We start from the raw sequence: 19,039 nt of genomic DNA on the forward strand, positions 1-19,039 counted from the left end.
AGATTTGATACCATGTTGAAGAATGTAGTAGGGCAACTATTAAAACAAATTCTCCTTAACCTTAATAATTTTTGGTAAACTCCAATTATCTTCTTATGTTTCTTTATTAGATCTTTTCATCAAACAATTATCAAGAGCAAAACAATAAAGACAATGGACACGAGATATAAGCTCCAAGCCAGGGCAAAACCCCTCCAAGGGGAAGACCCAAAAAGAATCTCTTCTTTCTTATAGAATATGCTTCAAATGAGAAAACCAAGACCCAGAACCCTAGACCAAGTCCTTCTCCAAGCACCAAGTCAATGCTCCAAGAAGCCCTTCTAATTAGCTCAAAGGTCAACCAAGTCAACAAGGGTCAATCTTGCTTCAACTAGCTTCTAGCTTCAACTTCTGCCCCCAACTTCAACTTGCAATCTTCGGCCCTGTAGTAGCTGCAAAAACCATAGATTCTTCGCACGTGTGAGAGAAGAATGGCCCAAAAACATATTTTTCTTCTTATTCCTGATTTCTCCTTGCTTCCTTGACCTTCACTCTAGCTTTCTTGATGTTCCCAACTTCAAATCGAATTTATTTTTGAGAGATCGAATTGGTGTGTAAATGAGGTTGAATCTGCTTCTATTTATAGGTTTTTCAAGAAGTCAAATACCTTTCTTTAGACCGACTTGTCATTTCCAGGGCCGACTTGTGCTTGGAGGCTCAAAAAGAATTTCTAGACTCAAAATGAATTGTTTTACAAATTACATCTTGCCCATATAGGTATTATATACATGACATTGACTCCCCTGACTCATGACAACAAATATTATGACATGACAAATCCTAAAAGCATGAAGAACATGCTTTACCTAGAAGACCAATCAAACAAAACATGAAACCCATGCTTGAAAATAATATTTTTTCCTTCTTCTTTTGCTTGATACATAAGATAGACATATTGACATTAGTATAATAACAATTATGAAGACTGAAACTAGTTACAATTTCCAACAGTTTCAAGGATGCAAATGCAATATATCCTCTAAGAAGGCTACACGAAACCTAGGGTTGAGATATATAGTAGGATATGAGTGCATGGAATGAGATCATAGGGTCAAGGTAGACGAGAGAAAAGGCAATGAATGATTTACTTCAACAAGTACTAGAGCACATGCCTTCAAGGAATCCCCAAGTTGAAGGATTAGCTTCTAGGGTTCCATTTTGGTGTGATGGCTAAGGCATCAAATTTACAAAGATTCCACCGTGGGAATTCCTCCAAAACTTAAGGATTCCTAGGGGAGATAAGAGGAAGGGGAGTCTAGCACCTTGTGGAGCCAGATGAGGAAAATGTGAAAAGGGATTTATAATGAGCGGAGGGGAGTGAGATATATGGTATCGGGAAGCGGGACCACGCAACCAGAATCAAGGTTTCCAATGTAGTGCCACTCCTAAAGCTAGTAGCCAATAAAGGAGATCCCACGGAACTAGGATACAAGATCAGCCCACAAGCTGAAGTAAGGGAGCAAGAGTATAATCGAGGCCCTTCCTTCTTCCAAATCATGCAATAATCCATGCCCAAGTGTGCCCAAAAAAACAAGCATAAACACCCAATTACATAATGAAAAATCATACCTTTAGGGTTGGATGACCCACCTTCAAGCATACGATCATGACAAATGAGTGAGGGTACACAACGGTTGGATCAGGTGGCAGAGAATAGTGGCACATCAAAGCTATCAAATGGCTACAAGGGGTTGTTGATTATCGACTGAAGACAAATCTAGGAGAAAATTTCTCCTATGGGGTCACCCATCGGTGATGGGCAACATCTAGCACCAATTGAGACATGAGCTCTTAGTAGAGTCCACAAACCATGTACTCAAACGAGGAGGTCATGAGAACACTAGCAATCCCTTGGGACCACAGACATGTTACCTGCACATCAAAAACAAACAAATGAGGGCAACATCTGTTGAAGGTGTACATTAATCACCCATTCCTTTGCTAGATAGTAAATTCAAAAATAAAATCTACTCTAAAATGTAAGTCTAATCTAAATGCACTTAATCTAGCATGAAAACAAGATATGACATTAAATTCTAATGCAAAACTCAACATATCATGCATCCTATTCTACTATGCATTGTCATAATGTGCAAATGATAAGTATAGTTATACTGCCAACATAACCAACATATTATTTGATTAATATAAATTCACTTTCCCTTATAAACCATCATGAGGCAAGGGACCCAAATATCACTTTTCCCCTTGCAAGATTTGTTTTATGAATGGTAAGGGTGGGGGGCGACAGGAACGTATAAGGACCATGCATCAAGGATCATGGATGAGGAGGGAAAAGACGAGCCCAACTCGTGCAACTTTTCTTGCAACGAGAATATGGAGAACTCAATGACCAAGCTCGTAAACTTTTGGTGAAGAGCAAGCTCGTAAACTTTTGGTGAAGAGCAAGCTCGGGCATGTCCTCCCTATGGCATGAAGAGGCAGATTGCTCATACACATCCACAATCACATCATCATGATTATCAAGGAAGGAACAAGGTTGAGTACAATCATTATATCTTGGGAAGAACCACAACCCCCTTTCATTGCATTAGGGAGGCTTATCAATTTCATGGCTCCCAGGAGATTCATTAAGAGGGGCATCAAACTCCTCTTGGTTACTAATGAAATCATGATCACTGGATGGAGGATCATCATCTTGAAACATATCAAAAAGGCCTTTCCAATGAGCCATTTATTGCCATGCAAGTTTTCATAAAATCTAAAATATGGAGTCACCAGGGTGAACTTGAAATGCCTTGAGAGATGCTTGTTTCACCCTACAAGCATCGACTTTGAAGTTCAATGAAGAACTAGGGCTCCATTCTTCCAATGGAGTCGCCAAAAGATGTGTCAATATTGTCATATGGGAACAAGACACGCATCTTGTATTCCTCGGCAACAGTGCCAAATTGTTGTTGCACAAACTAACGGACTTCATAAAGAGGCAAAAACTAGAGGGCACAACAACACCTAGGACAGAGTCTCACTATCACCACAACCTAAGTCCCCTACTTTTCTCAGATTTTCACTGATGTGAGGAGTCCCAGTATGCCTCACTTGTGATAGATGTGTATCTATGGTGGGTTTGAAGTGAGGGAAGGTGGCTCTTTCAATGGAAAGGTTCAATGAAAGTGCAAGCTTTGGGAGAAGCTAGTGAGATTTTCCACGAAAAAACCCTCAAAAAGAAGGCTACACAAGAACTAGGGTTAAGATATATAGCGAAATATGAGTGCATCCAAGGTCAAGGTAGCTGAGAGAAAATGTGATGAATGATTTACTTCAACAAGTACTAAAGCACATGCTTTCAAGGAATCCCCAAGTTGAAGGATTAGCTTCTAGGGTTCCCTCTTGGTGTGATGGCTAGGGCGTCAAATTTACGGAGATTCCACTGTGGGAATTCCTCTAAAACTTGAGGATCCCTAAGGGAGACACTAAGGAAGAACCTTATCCAAGTGAAATTCAAAATGCCTCCTTCTAATGGATTTCGAACCAAACCCTAGGGAGCCTCCCTATCCTTAAAGGGACAAAAAGTAAAAGGTGAAAAGAAAGACAATCTTTGAGTTCAAAGTGATTACCAAGGATTTTAAGATCAATGTCTAACCATTGGGATGTTATAGAATCAAGGAAAATCTCAATTTTGGCAACTCGCTCTTAAAAGGAGACCTAAAGAAGCAGCTTCGTTGTCCCTAATGGAGGCAATTACAAGACAACTTTAGATATTTATACTTCGATGACACTTATTAGTGGAGTTTCAAGGATGCAAATGCAATATATCCTCTAGGAACATTCATTCATTCATTATCTATGAATCATACATGCAAAATTATCACAATAGTTATAATTTTTAGACAATTTCATCAATTATAGCACATTAATAACCATGACATAATATTCCATGCAATAAACATTAGCAAAAGCAAAAATACAACATCAAATAGCACATAAAAGATAATGAAGAATATATCCATCCATAATACTGCCAAAAAGAAGCTCCAATAAAAATAGTGAATTTATCCAAACATCAAAATTCATTCAAAATCTATAAAAAAAAATCCATAACTATAGGTTTGAATTCTCTCAAGGAGGCCGAAAATCCAAGTGATGATGATAGGAGACCAGTTTCCTCTTATTTATACAAGTACTAAGAGTTCAAAACATAAAAGGTAAAGCCCCTCCAATGCCTAAAATGTCAAGTAACCCACCCATGGTTACAAGCCAACCATGATAGCTCAAAAATAAAGTTGAATTAGCCCTCTTAAGCCCACACAAGACTAATGTGGAGGCCAAGAGGGGCAGCGTTGAGGCCTCATGTGCTAAGGATGAGAGTGAGGGCCTCAAAAAGGATGAAGAAGAGGGGGATGTCGTCCATATGTTGCAAGACATCTCCAAACCCCTATTTGGGCTTTGTGGGCTCCAAATGGGTCAGAAGTCTATGCTCCATCAATGAGGGCTAGAAGATGACACATGCCCTCCCATGTCTCCCTAGGAAAGACATAACCTCTTTTGGGCCCTAGATTAGTTGCCAAGTGTCAAGTGCAATGTGTAGCTGGTTGGGAAACGTGGTCCAAATGCATTATCATCTCTTAATAACTGTTAATTTTAGGTATGTTCTATGCTTACAGAAATTTATTTCAATTTTCACAGTTAGCCCAATATCTTTTCCAAATTAACAATCACATCAGCATTAAAGTAAACTGCAGATAGAACATAAACATAAATCGCAAAAGACAAGCCAAGACAATGACCATTAAGTTTCCTTTGGGAGACTAATTATGGAAGGGTTGAGAGAAAGTGAGAAAGGGATTGTGTCAGAGGACACAAGATGTGGCGCTAGCCAAGGACAAACCCCAATGTGGGGAAACGCTTAATCAATTCTTATTATATGTTCTTCAATAGTTCAACAAAGAGAGAGAGAGAGAGATAGTACATTTACAACAAAAGTCAACACTTTGACTTATCTAGATAAGAGCATAGATCATCTCTAAGAAGATGATACATGAGATCAGTTGAAGACATGTTGCTTCAACTGATTCTCCAAGGTGACTCCTTCACCTATCATTGTGTTGCATCTCGTCATCATGTTGCACCTCACCGTGTTGCACCATGCTGCACCCATCATCACAATGTTGGACCTCATGACCATGTTGTACACATCATACTGTTGCACCTTATGTTGCATCGTTGTCCCATGTGCCATTGTTGCACCATGCTGCCACAGTTGTCCCATGTGCCATTGTTGTACCATGCTACCACAGTTGTCCCATGTGCCATAGTTGCATCATGTTGCCACACTATTGTCCCATGTGGTATGTTGAACCATGTTGACATACAACATGTCTCATGTGCTTGCAGCACCATGCTGCAACAGTTGTCCCATGTGCCATTGTTGTACCATGCTACCACAGTTGTCCCATGTGCCATAGCTGCATCATGTTGCCACACTACTATCCCATGTGGCATGTTGAACCATGTTGACATACAACATGTCTCATGTGCTTGCAGCACCATGCTTGCCATGTTGTCCAAGCTTGCCATGTTGTCTGTTTGCCATGCTTGCCATGCTTGACATGCTTGTCCATGCTTGTTGTTGTCCCATGTTTGTCTTCGCATTCCTTTGTTGTCCCATTTACTATGCAGTTGTCCCTTGCCACTACTGCCTACATATATTGTTGTAGTTGTTGTCCCTAACAGTGATGCTATACCTTGTTGTTGTCCCCTTAGCCTTGCCATACCTTGTTGTTGTCCCATGTGTCTGAGCAACACCCTGTAGCCTAGCTGTCCCATTTACTAGCATTGTTGTCCTAGGCATGTTTGAGACCTCGAACTCTCCATGTTGTCCCTGTTTTGAGGTGGTTAGGACTGCAGCCTACCACAGTCCCACGTTGTCACCTACAAACCACCTTGCTGCCCCAAACAACCTTTCTACCCTCGCCCAATGGTTAGTGGTTGCTCCAATAAGTACCCCAAGCCCCCCAGAGCTCCCAGAGCTCAATGCATGCAACATGCAGGACCCTCATAAGAAAGTTTTTCAACAACTCCAAGTCGTTCGGGAAAGTCACAAATTTGACCTTTCCCCGAGGCTTTGACAGAATGTCTGCGACTTATACATCAGTCTTTATGCGATAGAGCCTCCTCGCTTATCGACGTACCATATCCCAGATAACGTAGTATCTGATGTCTATATACTGGAGCAATCATAGAATACGGGATTCCTCAATAATCGAATCCCCCCCTGGTTGACACAAAAGATCACAGTGGTATCCATCATGTGTACAAACAACTCACTAAAGAGCTTCCACAACTAAGCAACTTCACACGAGATCATACTCGTAACTATGTATTCGGTCTCAGCGGTGTTCAAAGCAACTGTCTTCTGCTTCCTACTCATTCAGGATATCAAGCAGAACCCAAAGAGAACCAACACCCAGAAGTGTTCTTGCGATCCTCCACATTGCCTGCCCAGTCAACATTCGAATAGTCATGCAGCTTCACATTTTCGGCAGTGTATCTCAATTCATGAGAGATTGTGCCCTGAAGATATCTCGGAAAAATATTGGCACCAATCTAGTGAGGCTCAACCAAATATGAGCCCAACATGCTAACTACAAACATATATCCGGACGAAAGTTCACCAAGAACATCAATGCGAATGAGTTTATGAAACTCAGAGGCATTTCCCAAATCTGGTTCTGTGTCACTACCACATAACTTCTGAAAGTTAAGCTCCATCGAGGTAGTCACGGGCTTGCAGTTCACCATTCCCAATCCAGAATCCAACTCCCTCTTACTTTTGCAAATGAGAGGGTCTGCGCCTGTCAGAAAGAGGTCGTCCTCAGAAGGTGCTGGTATGAGAGGTCTATCATCCACAACCTTCAAGCAATGGTTTGAATCGGCTTCACTCCTAGTGAATCTCAGCTTGATCAGACAACTATCAATCCTCTCATACTAAGCCCAGGGAGTTTTGCTTCAAGCCATAGTCTTCCACCTGCATACATGAGATTCTCGATCATAAATCTCAAACCCCTCGGGTCGTTCTAAACCTGTGGACCTACTACATGAGGGGAATGGTCCCCTTGTAAGATTTTCCTTCGATACATCTCGAACATGTACCTTCATGCTCTTCTTGGATTCAGGGATCCCTGTCATCATCTGACTCACATCGGGTAGGGTCCCATAATAAGTAGACCTTCGGTGCTATAGATGAGATGTGACAACTGACATGGTCCCCAATGGACCTCTTGCAACTTGATACAACCCTGAACTCAAAAGCATCTTTGAAAATTCCATTTTCAAATACGTACCTTTACATCGATGAATGCCACCCTGACACCTTTGACTTCCATTTCCGAAATGGCCGCCAGGTTCTTCTTGCAATCGGTACACAAAAGAGATTCTTGTAAATGAAGCGAGTTACCCTCATTCAATTGAGGGGTAACATTCCCTGCACCATTTCCAAGATAGGTGGCATCAGCTCCAAGTATAATCCCACAATTGTTTCCATCTCTACTAAATTAAAGATTACACCCTTCTATCTGATGAAGTGCCTTGAAGCACTACAATAAATAAGCCAGATTCCCAAAGAATCTGAAGGAGAGGGCCAATACAAGATAACGCTTCTTTATCTTATCATAAACAACAAATGATTCTGCATACCTAGGGTTCCTTGCTTTCTTCAAGAGTCGGTTGTTTCCTTGATGACTTGCATTACCTGTCATTCCTCTGATCATTGAAGATGTCCCTTGAATGATTGTTATCATCATCAAGTGATGTGTCCCTACCATTCGGACACTCCTTCGCATAATGGCCAGACTTATTACAACCAAGGCATCTACCTTTCCTTCCACCCTTAGATCTGGACTTCCCAATAAAGTGATCTTATAGGTAGGTCATCAAAAGCTTCTGTTGCGCCATTCTGATAATATTCTCTGCTTCGATTTCACCGTCGGTGAATCTGAAGAGGGATGAGGAATCCATTGATCCTTTTGTCCTTTCCCAACTGTCTTCGGTGATTGCTTGTTCACTCTTGCTTGGGCTTTGTCTTCACCTTAGCTCTAATACCATGTTAATTTTAGGTATGTTCTATGCTTAGAGAAATTTATTTCAATTTTCATAGTTAGCTCAATAGCTTTTATAGATTAGCAATCACATCAGCATTAAAGTAAACTGCAGATAGAACATAAACATAAATCGCAGAAGACAAACCAAGACAATGACCATTAAGTTTCCTTTGGGAAACTAATTATGGAAGGGTTGAGAGAAAGTGAGAAAGGGCTTGTGTCAGAGGACACAAGATGTGGCACTAGCCAAGGACAAACCCCAATGTGGGGAAACCTTTAATCAATTATTCTTATATGTTCTTCAATAGTTCAACAAAGAGAGAGAGAGAGAGAGAGAGAGAGAGAGAGATAGTACATTTACAACAGAAGTCAACACTTTGACTTATCTAGATAAGAGCATAGATCATCTCTAAGAAGATGATACATGAGATCAGTTGAAGACATGCTGCTTCAACTGATTCTCCAAGGTGACTCCTTCACCTATCATTGTGTTGCATCTCGTCATCATGTTGCACCTCATCATGCTGCACCATGTTGCACCCATCATCACAATGTTGGACCGTACACATCATACTGTTGCACCTTACGCTGCATTGTTGTCCCATGTGCCATTGTTGCACCATGCTGCCACAGTTGTCCCATGTGCCATAGCTACATCATGTTGCCACACTGCTCTCCCATGTGGTTGTTGAACCATGTTGACATACAACATGTCTCATGTGCTTGCAGCACCATGTTGTCCATGCTTGTCATGTTGTCTGCTTGCCATGTTGTCCATGCTTGCCATGCTTGCCATGCTTGTCCATGCTTGTCCATGCTTGCTGTTGTCCCATGTTTGCCTTAGCATTCCTTTGTTGTCCCATTTACTATGCAGTTGTCCCTTGCCACTGCTGCCTAGATATATTGTTATAGCTGTTGTCCCTAACAGTCATGCTATACCTTGTTGTTGTCCCCTTAGCCTTGCCATACCTTGTTGTTGTCCCATGTGTCTGAGCAGCACCATGTAGCCCAGCTATCCCATTTACTAGCACTGTTGTCTTGGGCATGTTTGAGCCCTCAAACTCTCCATGTTGTCCCTGTTTTGAGGTGGTTAGGACTGCAGCCTACCACAGTCCCACGCTGTCACCTACAGCCCACCTTTTCACTGCCCCAAACAACATTTCTACCTTCGGCCTCCTTTCAGCAACTCGATGCCTTGTTTTAGGCCTTAAAACAATCCTCCCTTTCAATTGCATTAGGCCTGCGTCTAGGGCACCATATGCCTGCGGCTAGGGCACCATTGGTATGTTTAGGACAGAGTCTATCTTCATCTTAACAGCGGCTAGGATACCCTTGAGATAGCGTAGGTTAGGGTTGTCTTAGGATAGCGTTAGGGCTGCCAGCGTTAGGGCTGCCTTCTTGGACTGCTTTAGGGTTTCCTTTAGGACAACATTTAGGGCTACCTTTAAGACAACGTTTAGGGTCGCCTTCCTTGAGCTCCTTTAGGTCAAGGCATAGAACCCTTCCATCGCTTCATTGGCCTGCCTTCTTTGCTGCGACTAGGGCAACCTCTTTTCCTCCTACGTCTAGGGCTTCCACTCCTAGATTCCTCTTCCACTAAAACCCAAGACAAGTGGAGAAAAATCGAGATAGAAGTGTGTGTAAAATGACTCGAAAGTCATCTCCTTTTATACTAAAATGTTGAGCACATGTGGGATTTATTTGGTTGCTGGCCGACCTTGACGAATTGTCCCATAACACAAATAAATTCATAACTCCATGAATACTTTTCGGAATCGAATGATCTTTAGATCAATCCTACACCTCTCGATGAGAGGAATCCAAGAAAAATATCAACTGCCATAAATAAGATGACCCACGTGGAGTCTGGCCCTAGTTGCCAATTTTAACAATAATTGGGGCATGAGTAAACAAGTGGTGGTGCTGAAGAAGCCCATGGTGTGGCAATCAATGCTCTACATGGTTGGAGACCCATGGCTCTCAATGTTCACCCTACAAATTCCATTGTGATCCTCTTAAGGGCTTGGATCTCGAATAAGGAGGCCAAGTCCAAAATGAGAACCCACCTGCAATCCTGTATAAGATCCAATATCTCTCCCCACCTTCCAATACAATGATTCATTAGTGCAATTAAGTAAATAAGCTTGCCAATCAAGCGCAGAAGTGGACACTTCATAGTGGGATTCCCTTCCAAATTTGGGGCTTTAGACATGCACTGGTGTTACCTTCCTTGGCAAGAGAGATTAATGAAGGACCTTATTAGGTGGTTTCAACCTCTAGAGGAGTGACAAGTCCAAGGTACACCCATTAAGTGGTAGTTGTCATGTGAAATAATGATGGAATGGAGTGGGGACAAAGGGAAGGCTCCAAGCCACATGCCACTGTACAAGGGTAGCTATGATGAAGGAGGCGAACACCTTCAGTGTATGAATGTAAGGAGGGAGCTATCGTGGCACACGAGTTACCCCAGCCTTTGTTTTTCCACCTTTCTTCATTTGTCTTTTGCCTTTTATTGATTTTTCTTCATTTTATTGCTCGGGGCTCAAGGGGATGAGAGCATGATGTGTAAGATGCAGCAGTGATTAACCCCCTAAGACGGGGCAATTCATCACCCACCAGGGGTTGGGACAATTTGGGTTCCTTAATGATGCAAGGGGCACTAATAAGGGCCCTAGGAACTGGGGTGGTTGCCATAATGATAGGGGGTAGAGCTCATGTTTGGCTTTTGGCCGCGTGCTAAATTTTATTGTCCTGGCCTTCTTTTGCATTTTGTGGTACATTTCTTGTTGTATGTGGCCATGTTATGCTTTTATTTTATTTTCAAGTTGCATCAACCTTTGGGGCATCGTTCCAAGCCCAACCCAAGGTGTGGACAAGGGGAAGGGGAGGCTAGCACCTTGTGAATCCAATGGAAAAATATGGACCCAAATGGGGAAAATGTGAAAAGGGCTTCTAATGAGCGTAGGGGAGTGAGATATATGGTATCGGGAAGCGGAAGCACGCAACCACAATCAAAGTTTCCCATGTAATGCCACTCCTAAAGCTAGTAGCCAATAAAGGAGATTCCACGGGACTAGGATACAAGATCAACCCCCAAGCTAAGGTAAGGGAACAAGAGTACAGTCGAGACCCTTCCTTCTTTTAAGTCATCAAATAATCCATGCCCAAGTGTGCTGAAAAAAAAAAGCATAAACACTCAATTACATAATGAAAAATCATACCTTCAAGATTGGATAGCCCACCTCCAAACATACGTTCATGACAAATGAGCAAGTGTACACAACCACTGGCTCAGGGGGCGGAGAATAGTAGCACATCAAAGCTATCGGGTGGCTACAAGGGGTTGTTGGCTGCCAGGTGAAGACAAATCTAGGAGGAAAATTCTCCTATGGGGTCACCCACTATTGGTGGGCAACAGACCAAATTTGGTGTGCTATGCAGGGTTGCTTTCAAGCTCAATTTCAAACTCTATGGAGAAGGCTCAAGCAAAGAGAGAAATGGTGGAGCTCATGGGCATTTTTTATTGGCAAAGCACTAGTTTGAACCCAATAATCATTGAGGATGAACCAAAGCAAGACCATTCCAACAAGGAAAAAGGACCGGAGACCTTGTCTCACCCATGCCCCTCTCAATCTAGGTTTTATGACATTTTTAAATGTCTTATGGTCAATGTTTTGTTTGAATCTATTGCTCCTATCCAGGTAAACTATTATGACTATGAAGAGTTAAATATAAATGTTTGGGAAATTTTGAAAAAGCTCTTGAATGGTTGTTGTCTAATATCTGATTTTCTTTTAATAAACCTTAAAACACCCAAAGATGCAACTCTTTTTGTATTATACTAATATAGAAATAAAACTTACCCCAAAAAAAATGTTACAACCAAAGTACAACTTTAAAAAAATTAAGGTGGTGCGGTTATCTAACCTGAACCGAAGGAGTCCTAGTGTGTATGTGGGTCCACAACCATGCATGTATGATTCTATGATTCTATGTTACTCATATTTAGATTTCACTGTGTTGGTTATAAACTTTTATGTTATAACAATTAGTTTTCATAAAATGTGCAAATGCTGTTTATCACAATTGACATTTTTACGTATCTGGCTTTTGAGAAGTGAATGAGCGATTTTAAGAGGTGCTATCATTCTAAGAGGTGTGTAAATATCAAACTGATGCCTCGTACGTAAAATACTTGATCTTGATTGTTAGACTTTGACAGTTATACATGTCGAGGAACCATTGTAATGATAGACCCCCACCAAAGATGTTGCAAGCTCATATAACTGAGGCCGATGTGAAACCACAATATACTGAGCAGAAGTTTGATTCTGAAGAGGACAAAACAAATCGAAACATACAAAACTTGTTAATGTCGTACACATAATTGAAAGTTTCAGGTGTCTGAAAAATCAGGGAAGAAATTATAGAGGGAACATTGATAGGTTCACCTTGATGTATTCTGCAACTAGTCGTGCATTCTTTGTATCCAGGGAAGCATCAATCTCATCAAAGAAGTAAAAGGGTGAGGGAAACATTGCTTGTAAACTGAATGACAAGGCTAAAGAGGCTAGAGCTTGTTGGCCCCCGGACAGAGAATTGAAATTCCGCCATTTATGACGATCTGGGCGCACTGGTTAACCAAATTCAAATGTGAGTATTTAGTAGCTAAATTTTGCCAAGGCGAACTGATTCAGAGTATATTGTTTGGGGAAAAATCAGTAGCTTGATTTATCAATACCTTGTAGATTTACTCCATCAGAAAACAGAAGACTCTTTTCCTCTGTGAAAGAGAGATATGCATCTCCATGTTGTGTAAGGCTTTGATAAGTTTTTGACAGTACGCCATTCAGCTAAAAGCTTGAAAACATTAGTCTGAAACATAAAAAGTGCATCTATAATTGCTTTGAAAATCAACCAGATTAACTAGATCAAACTTACCTTCTTGACAGATTTTGTAAATATATTAAACCTCTCATTTTCTAGCTTGTCCTTGTGATTTCTTTGTGATTCTATCATTTCACTAAGTTTATCAAGTTCTATCAAAAAGTAAGATTCATTCTTTCTGTACTTTACATCCTCCTCTAAGGCATCGGCACGAATGTTTCTGTAGAAAATAAACTCATTTCAGAAATAATGAATCAATGAAAGCAAACCACAAAGTACATTTCAGTTAGTCATTGCCCGAGTCCAAGTAAAAAAATGTTTAATAAATGAATTATTGCCTTCTCATTTCATTCAGAGACATTTCCTCCTGAGCCAAGACCAGGCCTTCCTCGTCTTCTGCTTCATTTGCAAGTGCTTCAAAGGATGGATCAGATGGTTCGTGGCATACTTTTTTGTGGAGCTGAGGTCGACTACTGTCTTGCAGCGCCAAAATAATCTTTCTTAATTGTTCCTTTGCTAATTTTTCAGAGGCCACCAACCCATTTAATTCACCCTTTATGAAAACCTACCAAAAGTATTGTTCTGTAAGGTTCCCTAGTCATGCCAATTAGAATTTAACCTACAGTAATATGTCATCTGCAAATAATTGCATACAGGAATAAGAACAAGTTTAAGAATTACCTCTCTTGACCTTAGTGCCTTCTCTTCTTTGTTACACTCAGAAATCTTCGTTTCAAATTCAATCACTTCCGCTTTCATTTTCTCGATTTCTGTTTTCCTGCATGTGCATTCTTTGATTGTTCCTTAGTGGAGTTTTAGATAAAAAAACAATAGGTCTGACAAGAAAACATTCATCATGCAAAAAAATGACTAATTATATGATGCCAACCCGTATTTTCTTTTAATTGTTGGATGAAAACCCGTCAACTACGCTGAACTGACATCATTAAAGTTATCTAAAACCAACCTGGTGGACATTTGAAGTTCCGCTTCATGAAATTGTTGCTTTGTGTGGATAAATTTCTCTTCGTGTGTGGCAAGAGCTGTTAACTTTTCTGAGAGTGATGACTTACACTTACCATCAGATTTTACCGTTTCCAACTGATTTTTTAACATCTTGACAGATGATCTTTTCTGTTGCATCTCGATTGTGTATGATCTCATTGCTTCATTAAGCTGTTTAATTTTCTCATTCAATTCAACCAGTTCAGGGTTGTATGAAGGAAAATTTTCAGCTACTCCCAATTTGCTTTTCAAAATCATTTGCTCCTGTTTCAAATGTTCAATTTCCTTTTGAAGTTTGTGATCCTCTCGATCATCTTCCACTGCTTTTTTAATAGTATCAAGCTCAATTTGCTCTTCTTCAAACTTCAATCTGATAGCTGCTGTATTAGAGACCAAATGAGATTTTTCACTTTCTCTTAGTTTCTGCAATTGTTCATAAGCATCTTGTTCTTGAGATTTTATGAGCTCCAAATTAGTTAGTACTATCGCTAGACTTGCTTCTAACTTATCTTTCTCTTTAGCCTTCTCTTTTAGGACCTCCTCCAATATTACAATGGTTTTTGATTCATCTTGCTTAGAGATATCATCACTAGATTTAAATGCTGCTTTCCCTTTTGTGTCCCAGTTAGCAGCAATTACTTCCCCATCCTAAATTGAACAAAGAAGTACTTGTCAATGAATTTCCAAATTAGAGACTCGACTGAAAATGCTTGATTATCTAGCATAGAGTGAATATTATACTCATGATAAACAACTTCAAAATGCAACATATAAAGATAATAATTAATGTTATATTTAAAGCCAGGCATAAACAAGGCTTAGTTTTACCTTTTTGAAGATAACTCCATCTTCAGTCACAACATCATATGTCTCAGAATAACCTTGCTTTCTTTTGAAATATGTGGTTGCAGCATAAAGGTCTTTTGCTATACACCAATTTCCAAAATATTTTTGGAAGACGGGCCGATAATTTTCTAAACACTGGAGATCTTGCAAAACTGGTCTAACATATGGTCCAGTTTCACAAATATTTCTGCACTTGAATTGTAGACTTAACTCAGATAAAATATCGCATGTTGCAATGCCTATGCGGTTTTCCTGAAAATATGAGATAATTTTATTTGCTGTATCTCTATCATCAACTACAAATCTGCACACAGGTATGAGCCATGTCAGTCTTCAGGTTTCCAAAAAAAAATCACTTGCATTCCATCAAATTCAACTCATACTCTGTCACATATAATAATTTTCAAAATATAAGTTTTAACAAGGAAAATCGATATTTTGTTAGTTTGTATTAGGAATGCAATCTAAATGGCAGTACCATTAAATTAAAAATATTATTGAGTTCAACTTACGTGGTTGCAGGATTTGTAAGATGACAAAGAATGGAATTTACTGCTTTTGCCAAGAGGCCACTAACTGTAGCCAAATCTGTAATCCTCCCATGCAGTTTTCCTTTTAATGTTTGAATGAGAACATTTGCAGCCTCATCTTCTCGAGATAACTTATCTGCTCTGTTTTGAATATCTTTTCGCTTCTTTAGTAAATGCTTCATTTCCACCTGTTAAATGGATTTATTCATGCAATCAAATTTCTTCAAGCCATAGTCTCTGACCAAGTTGAATTATTTGAAAGAAATATCGAACAATGGATAAAGGCATGCTTACTTCATTCTTACTAATCTCTTCTCTCAACCTAGGTAGCTTCTGATCATATATCAAGGCTATTTCTCTCTGCAATTGAGATAATCTAGTTCTTGTGGCTGAAACTTTTCTTTCATGATCCTCTCCGAACTTATGCCATTCTTCCAAAGCCTTCATTGAGATCTCAATCTGAAAGTTCATAATCACTAGAATTAGGATTTCAAATTTTGATGGGTAGAAATGATACATAGCATAGCATAATTGTTGCAACAATCATTTTATCACAAACTAAGGTGCCTTCTCCAGTAATTCATCAGGGCTATAAAAGCCCCGTCATTCATGCTAGGTTATGCAGATATTGATCTTCATAATGACAGTCAAGCAGAGGGCTGCCTAGATTTTTGCACAGCCTTTACAAATTATCTTCCCCCTTCCCACACCAAATTATGAGTCATGACACTTGCACCCAAGACAATAAGCAAGATTCAACCCCACATCCAGATTGACGCAAATAAGTGGACAGATTCTTACTGTCCAATTTTTCTTTTTCACAGTAACAGCCTATTTATCTTTGGTGGAGGGTGCTCCTGAGTTCTTTTAAAACATAAATCATGGTTTTTTTTATTTCAGAGGATATCAGATCTGTTGTCTGCTTCATGCTGTTAAAATTGTCTGCTCTATTAAAAAAAATTGTATTTTCCCAGTATAGAATAGTTGTGTTGCGGGGTGTTTCACATTGCCAAGGCAACTCTGTCTACAGAAGACTGCCAGAGACTTCACAATTACTGTTATATCAATTTTGGTATCAGAGCAACAGGATAACTCATGGAGGAATTGTCTTTGGTTAGGAAAGAAGATGAAGACAGATCGCTAAAGCCAGAAAATATTTGGATATGAGGTCTGCAAAAGGTTAGAGGCTATACAGAGGAGATTAAGGATTATTGATTCTGAAGATGAAGGGAGAAGTATTGCCACCACTCAGATTGTAGCACTTGACCCCGTGGGGGAGGCTCATAGAGGCAAGATCCAAACAAGGAACCAAAAAGAAGCATAAAGTCAACATATTTGTAGGATATATAACCCAGTTGCATTAATAGATTGTGTTCAGGAGCTGGGGCAACACTTTGATATGGAAAGCATAGGTGAGATTACCCAAGGAAAGTTTGCTATGACGAGATGAAATACAGTGCAGGCTTATGGTGGAATCACTTGCAGAAGGATCAGGTGAATCAAGGCAGATAGAAAATTAGATAGTGGGAAAAATGCTGAAGCATTTGCAGACTACATAATTGCAATTAAACTATCACAAGACCTTCTCTAGGCAATATCACAACTTGAAACAAAAGGATATGCCAGTGTAAGAGTAATGGAGCAGTTTATGAAACTGCAAACCAGAATAGCTATGCATGAAGATGAAACATAAGCTTCAGCTAGATACCTGCATTAAGATGAAAAATAAGCTCTAGCTAGATAGCTTTATGGGCTGTGTTTTCATATCCAAGACAGGATGTAGATGGTTAACCTACATTCTGTAGATGAGGTCTTCCAGTGTGCAATAAAGGCAGTGGAAAAATGTAACACAATCAAAGGCAAGATGCAAATAGGAGGGGAGCTAACCAACAATTCAAAGGAGATTTGTCCAGATCACACCAAGTAGGTAATCAAAGGTAAGGAAAAGAAGCAGAACAAGTGGGTGAAAGTACAATAGCCGGACACTCCATGCTTGAGCCAGTTTTAAAGTATTTGTGGCCACTTGATTCCACATCAGATTGATAGCATGTTCAGACAATCTTCCAAGATGCCACTCATTGGGAAAGTAGGGATTGGATCGGATAGCTTCTTCCCTGACCATTGGGAAAATTGTAATCAGATTTTTGGGAATGAACCCTTCAGAAATACTGATAGCTGCTTCCTAGAAATGATACTTGGTGAATTTTGTTTAAGCCTCAAAAGTTACTTCACACGATTTGAACCAATAACTTGTTGAAAATTTGGGTAGCTATGGTTGCCATTTTCATTGGCAAGCGATGGAGGAAACTCATATTTTTTACTTTGACCAAGTCGGCCTCACATGGGTGAAAAAGCCACCTCTTATGACTCAAATAAATATGGCATCATTGGACTTCATTTGGACCATCTCATCACACTCAAGTTCAATCTGAAATCACAGAGAGACAACACATGTGCGAAGGAGTCAAGGAGGCTTTCTAATATGCATAGACCAGCATTTACTCTTATGTTTGACTTTTGTTGACCTGGACTATTTCGCATCTCTTTGACTGAGGTTTTAACTTTTGACTGTCTTGGAGGGCTGAAGATTGCAGAGATATCTTGACTTTGTTTGACTGAGATTTTGTCCGTGTTCTGGCTCATTGACTGGTGTTGACCGCATGCTTTGACTGAGGCTTTGACCGAAGGTTTTGACTGGCTCGTTGATTGGTTTTCTGAGGCAACTTCAGGACCAAATTTCGCCCCCCTGTTCAGCTACCACAAGCTGAAATTTGGCCCCTCTGTGCAAATTGTAATATTTGACCAGCATTGACTTTTCTCTCTCCTCGTTGACTGGCATTGACTTGGACATTTTGAGGTCAGATTGTTGGAATATTTTGATGTACTATTGATGAACTTTCTCTCATAAGGAAAGAATTGGTTGGGTTTCCCTTTGTGGGTTTTGCCCTGGCTTGAAGCCTAATTTTTGGTGTCCCTTGTCTCTTGTTTACTGTTCATGTGATCTCTACTGCTCCGTTGATGAAATTATATTGTTGAAGTTTTTCATGTATAACTGCTTTATGATTGGAATGCAAAAAGAATACTGAATATATCATTGGAAGTAGTTCTCAATTTTGAAAAACTACACTAGTCTTGGATGCACTAGAAAATCAACATGGGATCAGACCTTTGGTGAAGAGAAAGAGCTGTGAGATCACCTTGAAGAAGCATTGAAAGCACCTTGAAGAGTTTGGAGGTCTTCATCATTCATTTCGTCATGAAGACAGAACAAGCTTGAAGGAGCTACTAATTACAGGGCATACATGGCTAGGATTGATCTGGTACTTGCAAGACATAAGGTTTTGGGCATTGTTACAGGTAAGGTCACTGAACCATCTGATAATGCAGGAAAAGAGGAGTTCCAAGAAGATGACAATTTGGCAAGAAGCATCCTTATAGAATCTGTGGGGGATAATCTAATTCCCTATATTGCTGATCACCAAACATCCAAAGGGATGTATGATGCCATCACTGGTTTACACTATCAACAACATCAATCAATCTATAAACTTGAGGGATCAACTTTGCAATATCAAGATGACAAAGAATGATACAGTGGCTTCCTATTTTGTAAAGATATCTCGAATAAGAGATCAACTCAAGGCCATTGGAGAAGAAGTATCTGACAAGGAA

General features: G+C 40.0%; 1 protein-coding gene across 1 annotated transcript in view; it reads right to left on the reverse strand.

Annotated features, from left to right (window-relative positions):
* Positions 1-12,210: 12,210 nt before the first annotated feature.
* LOC149139457 (structural maintenance of chromosomes protein 4-like) overlaps positions 12,211-19,039 on the reverse strand; it is a 45,832-nt gene continuing 39,003 nt past the window's right edge. Inside the window, exons 12-21 of the mRNA XM_089450723.1 lie at positions 15,662-15,826; positions 15,350-15,555; positions 14,820-15,141; positions 13,954-14,639; positions 13,668-13,764; positions 13,325-13,551; positions 13,041-13,206; positions 12,841-12,952; positions 12,551-12,732; positions 12,211-12,430 (exon numbers count right to left, since the gene is read on the reverse strand). Of these exons, the coding sequence (XP_089306849.1) occupies positions 12,308-12,430; positions 12,551-12,732; positions 12,841-12,952; positions 13,041-13,206; positions 13,325-13,551; positions 13,668-13,764; positions 13,954-14,639; positions 14,820-15,141; positions 15,350-15,555; positions 15,662-15,826 (2,286 nt within the window). The 3' untranslated portion in view covers positions 12,211-12,307. The remainder of the gene's footprint in view (positions 12,431-12,550; positions 12,733-12,840; positions 12,953-13,040; positions 13,207-13,324; positions 13,552-13,667; positions 13,765-13,953; positions 14,640-14,819; positions 15,142-15,349; positions 15,556-15,661; positions 15,827-19,039) is intronic.

The sequence above is a fragment of the Pinus tabuliformis genome, chromosome X (genome assembly GCF_031772625.1).
Source record: "Pinus tabuliformis cultivar Carrire ecotype Pingquan chromosome X, CPIR1, whole genome shotgun sequence".
Taxonomy (NCBI): Eukaryota; Viridiplantae; Streptophyta; class Pinopsida; order Pinales; family Pinaceae; genus Pinus; species Pinus tabuliformis.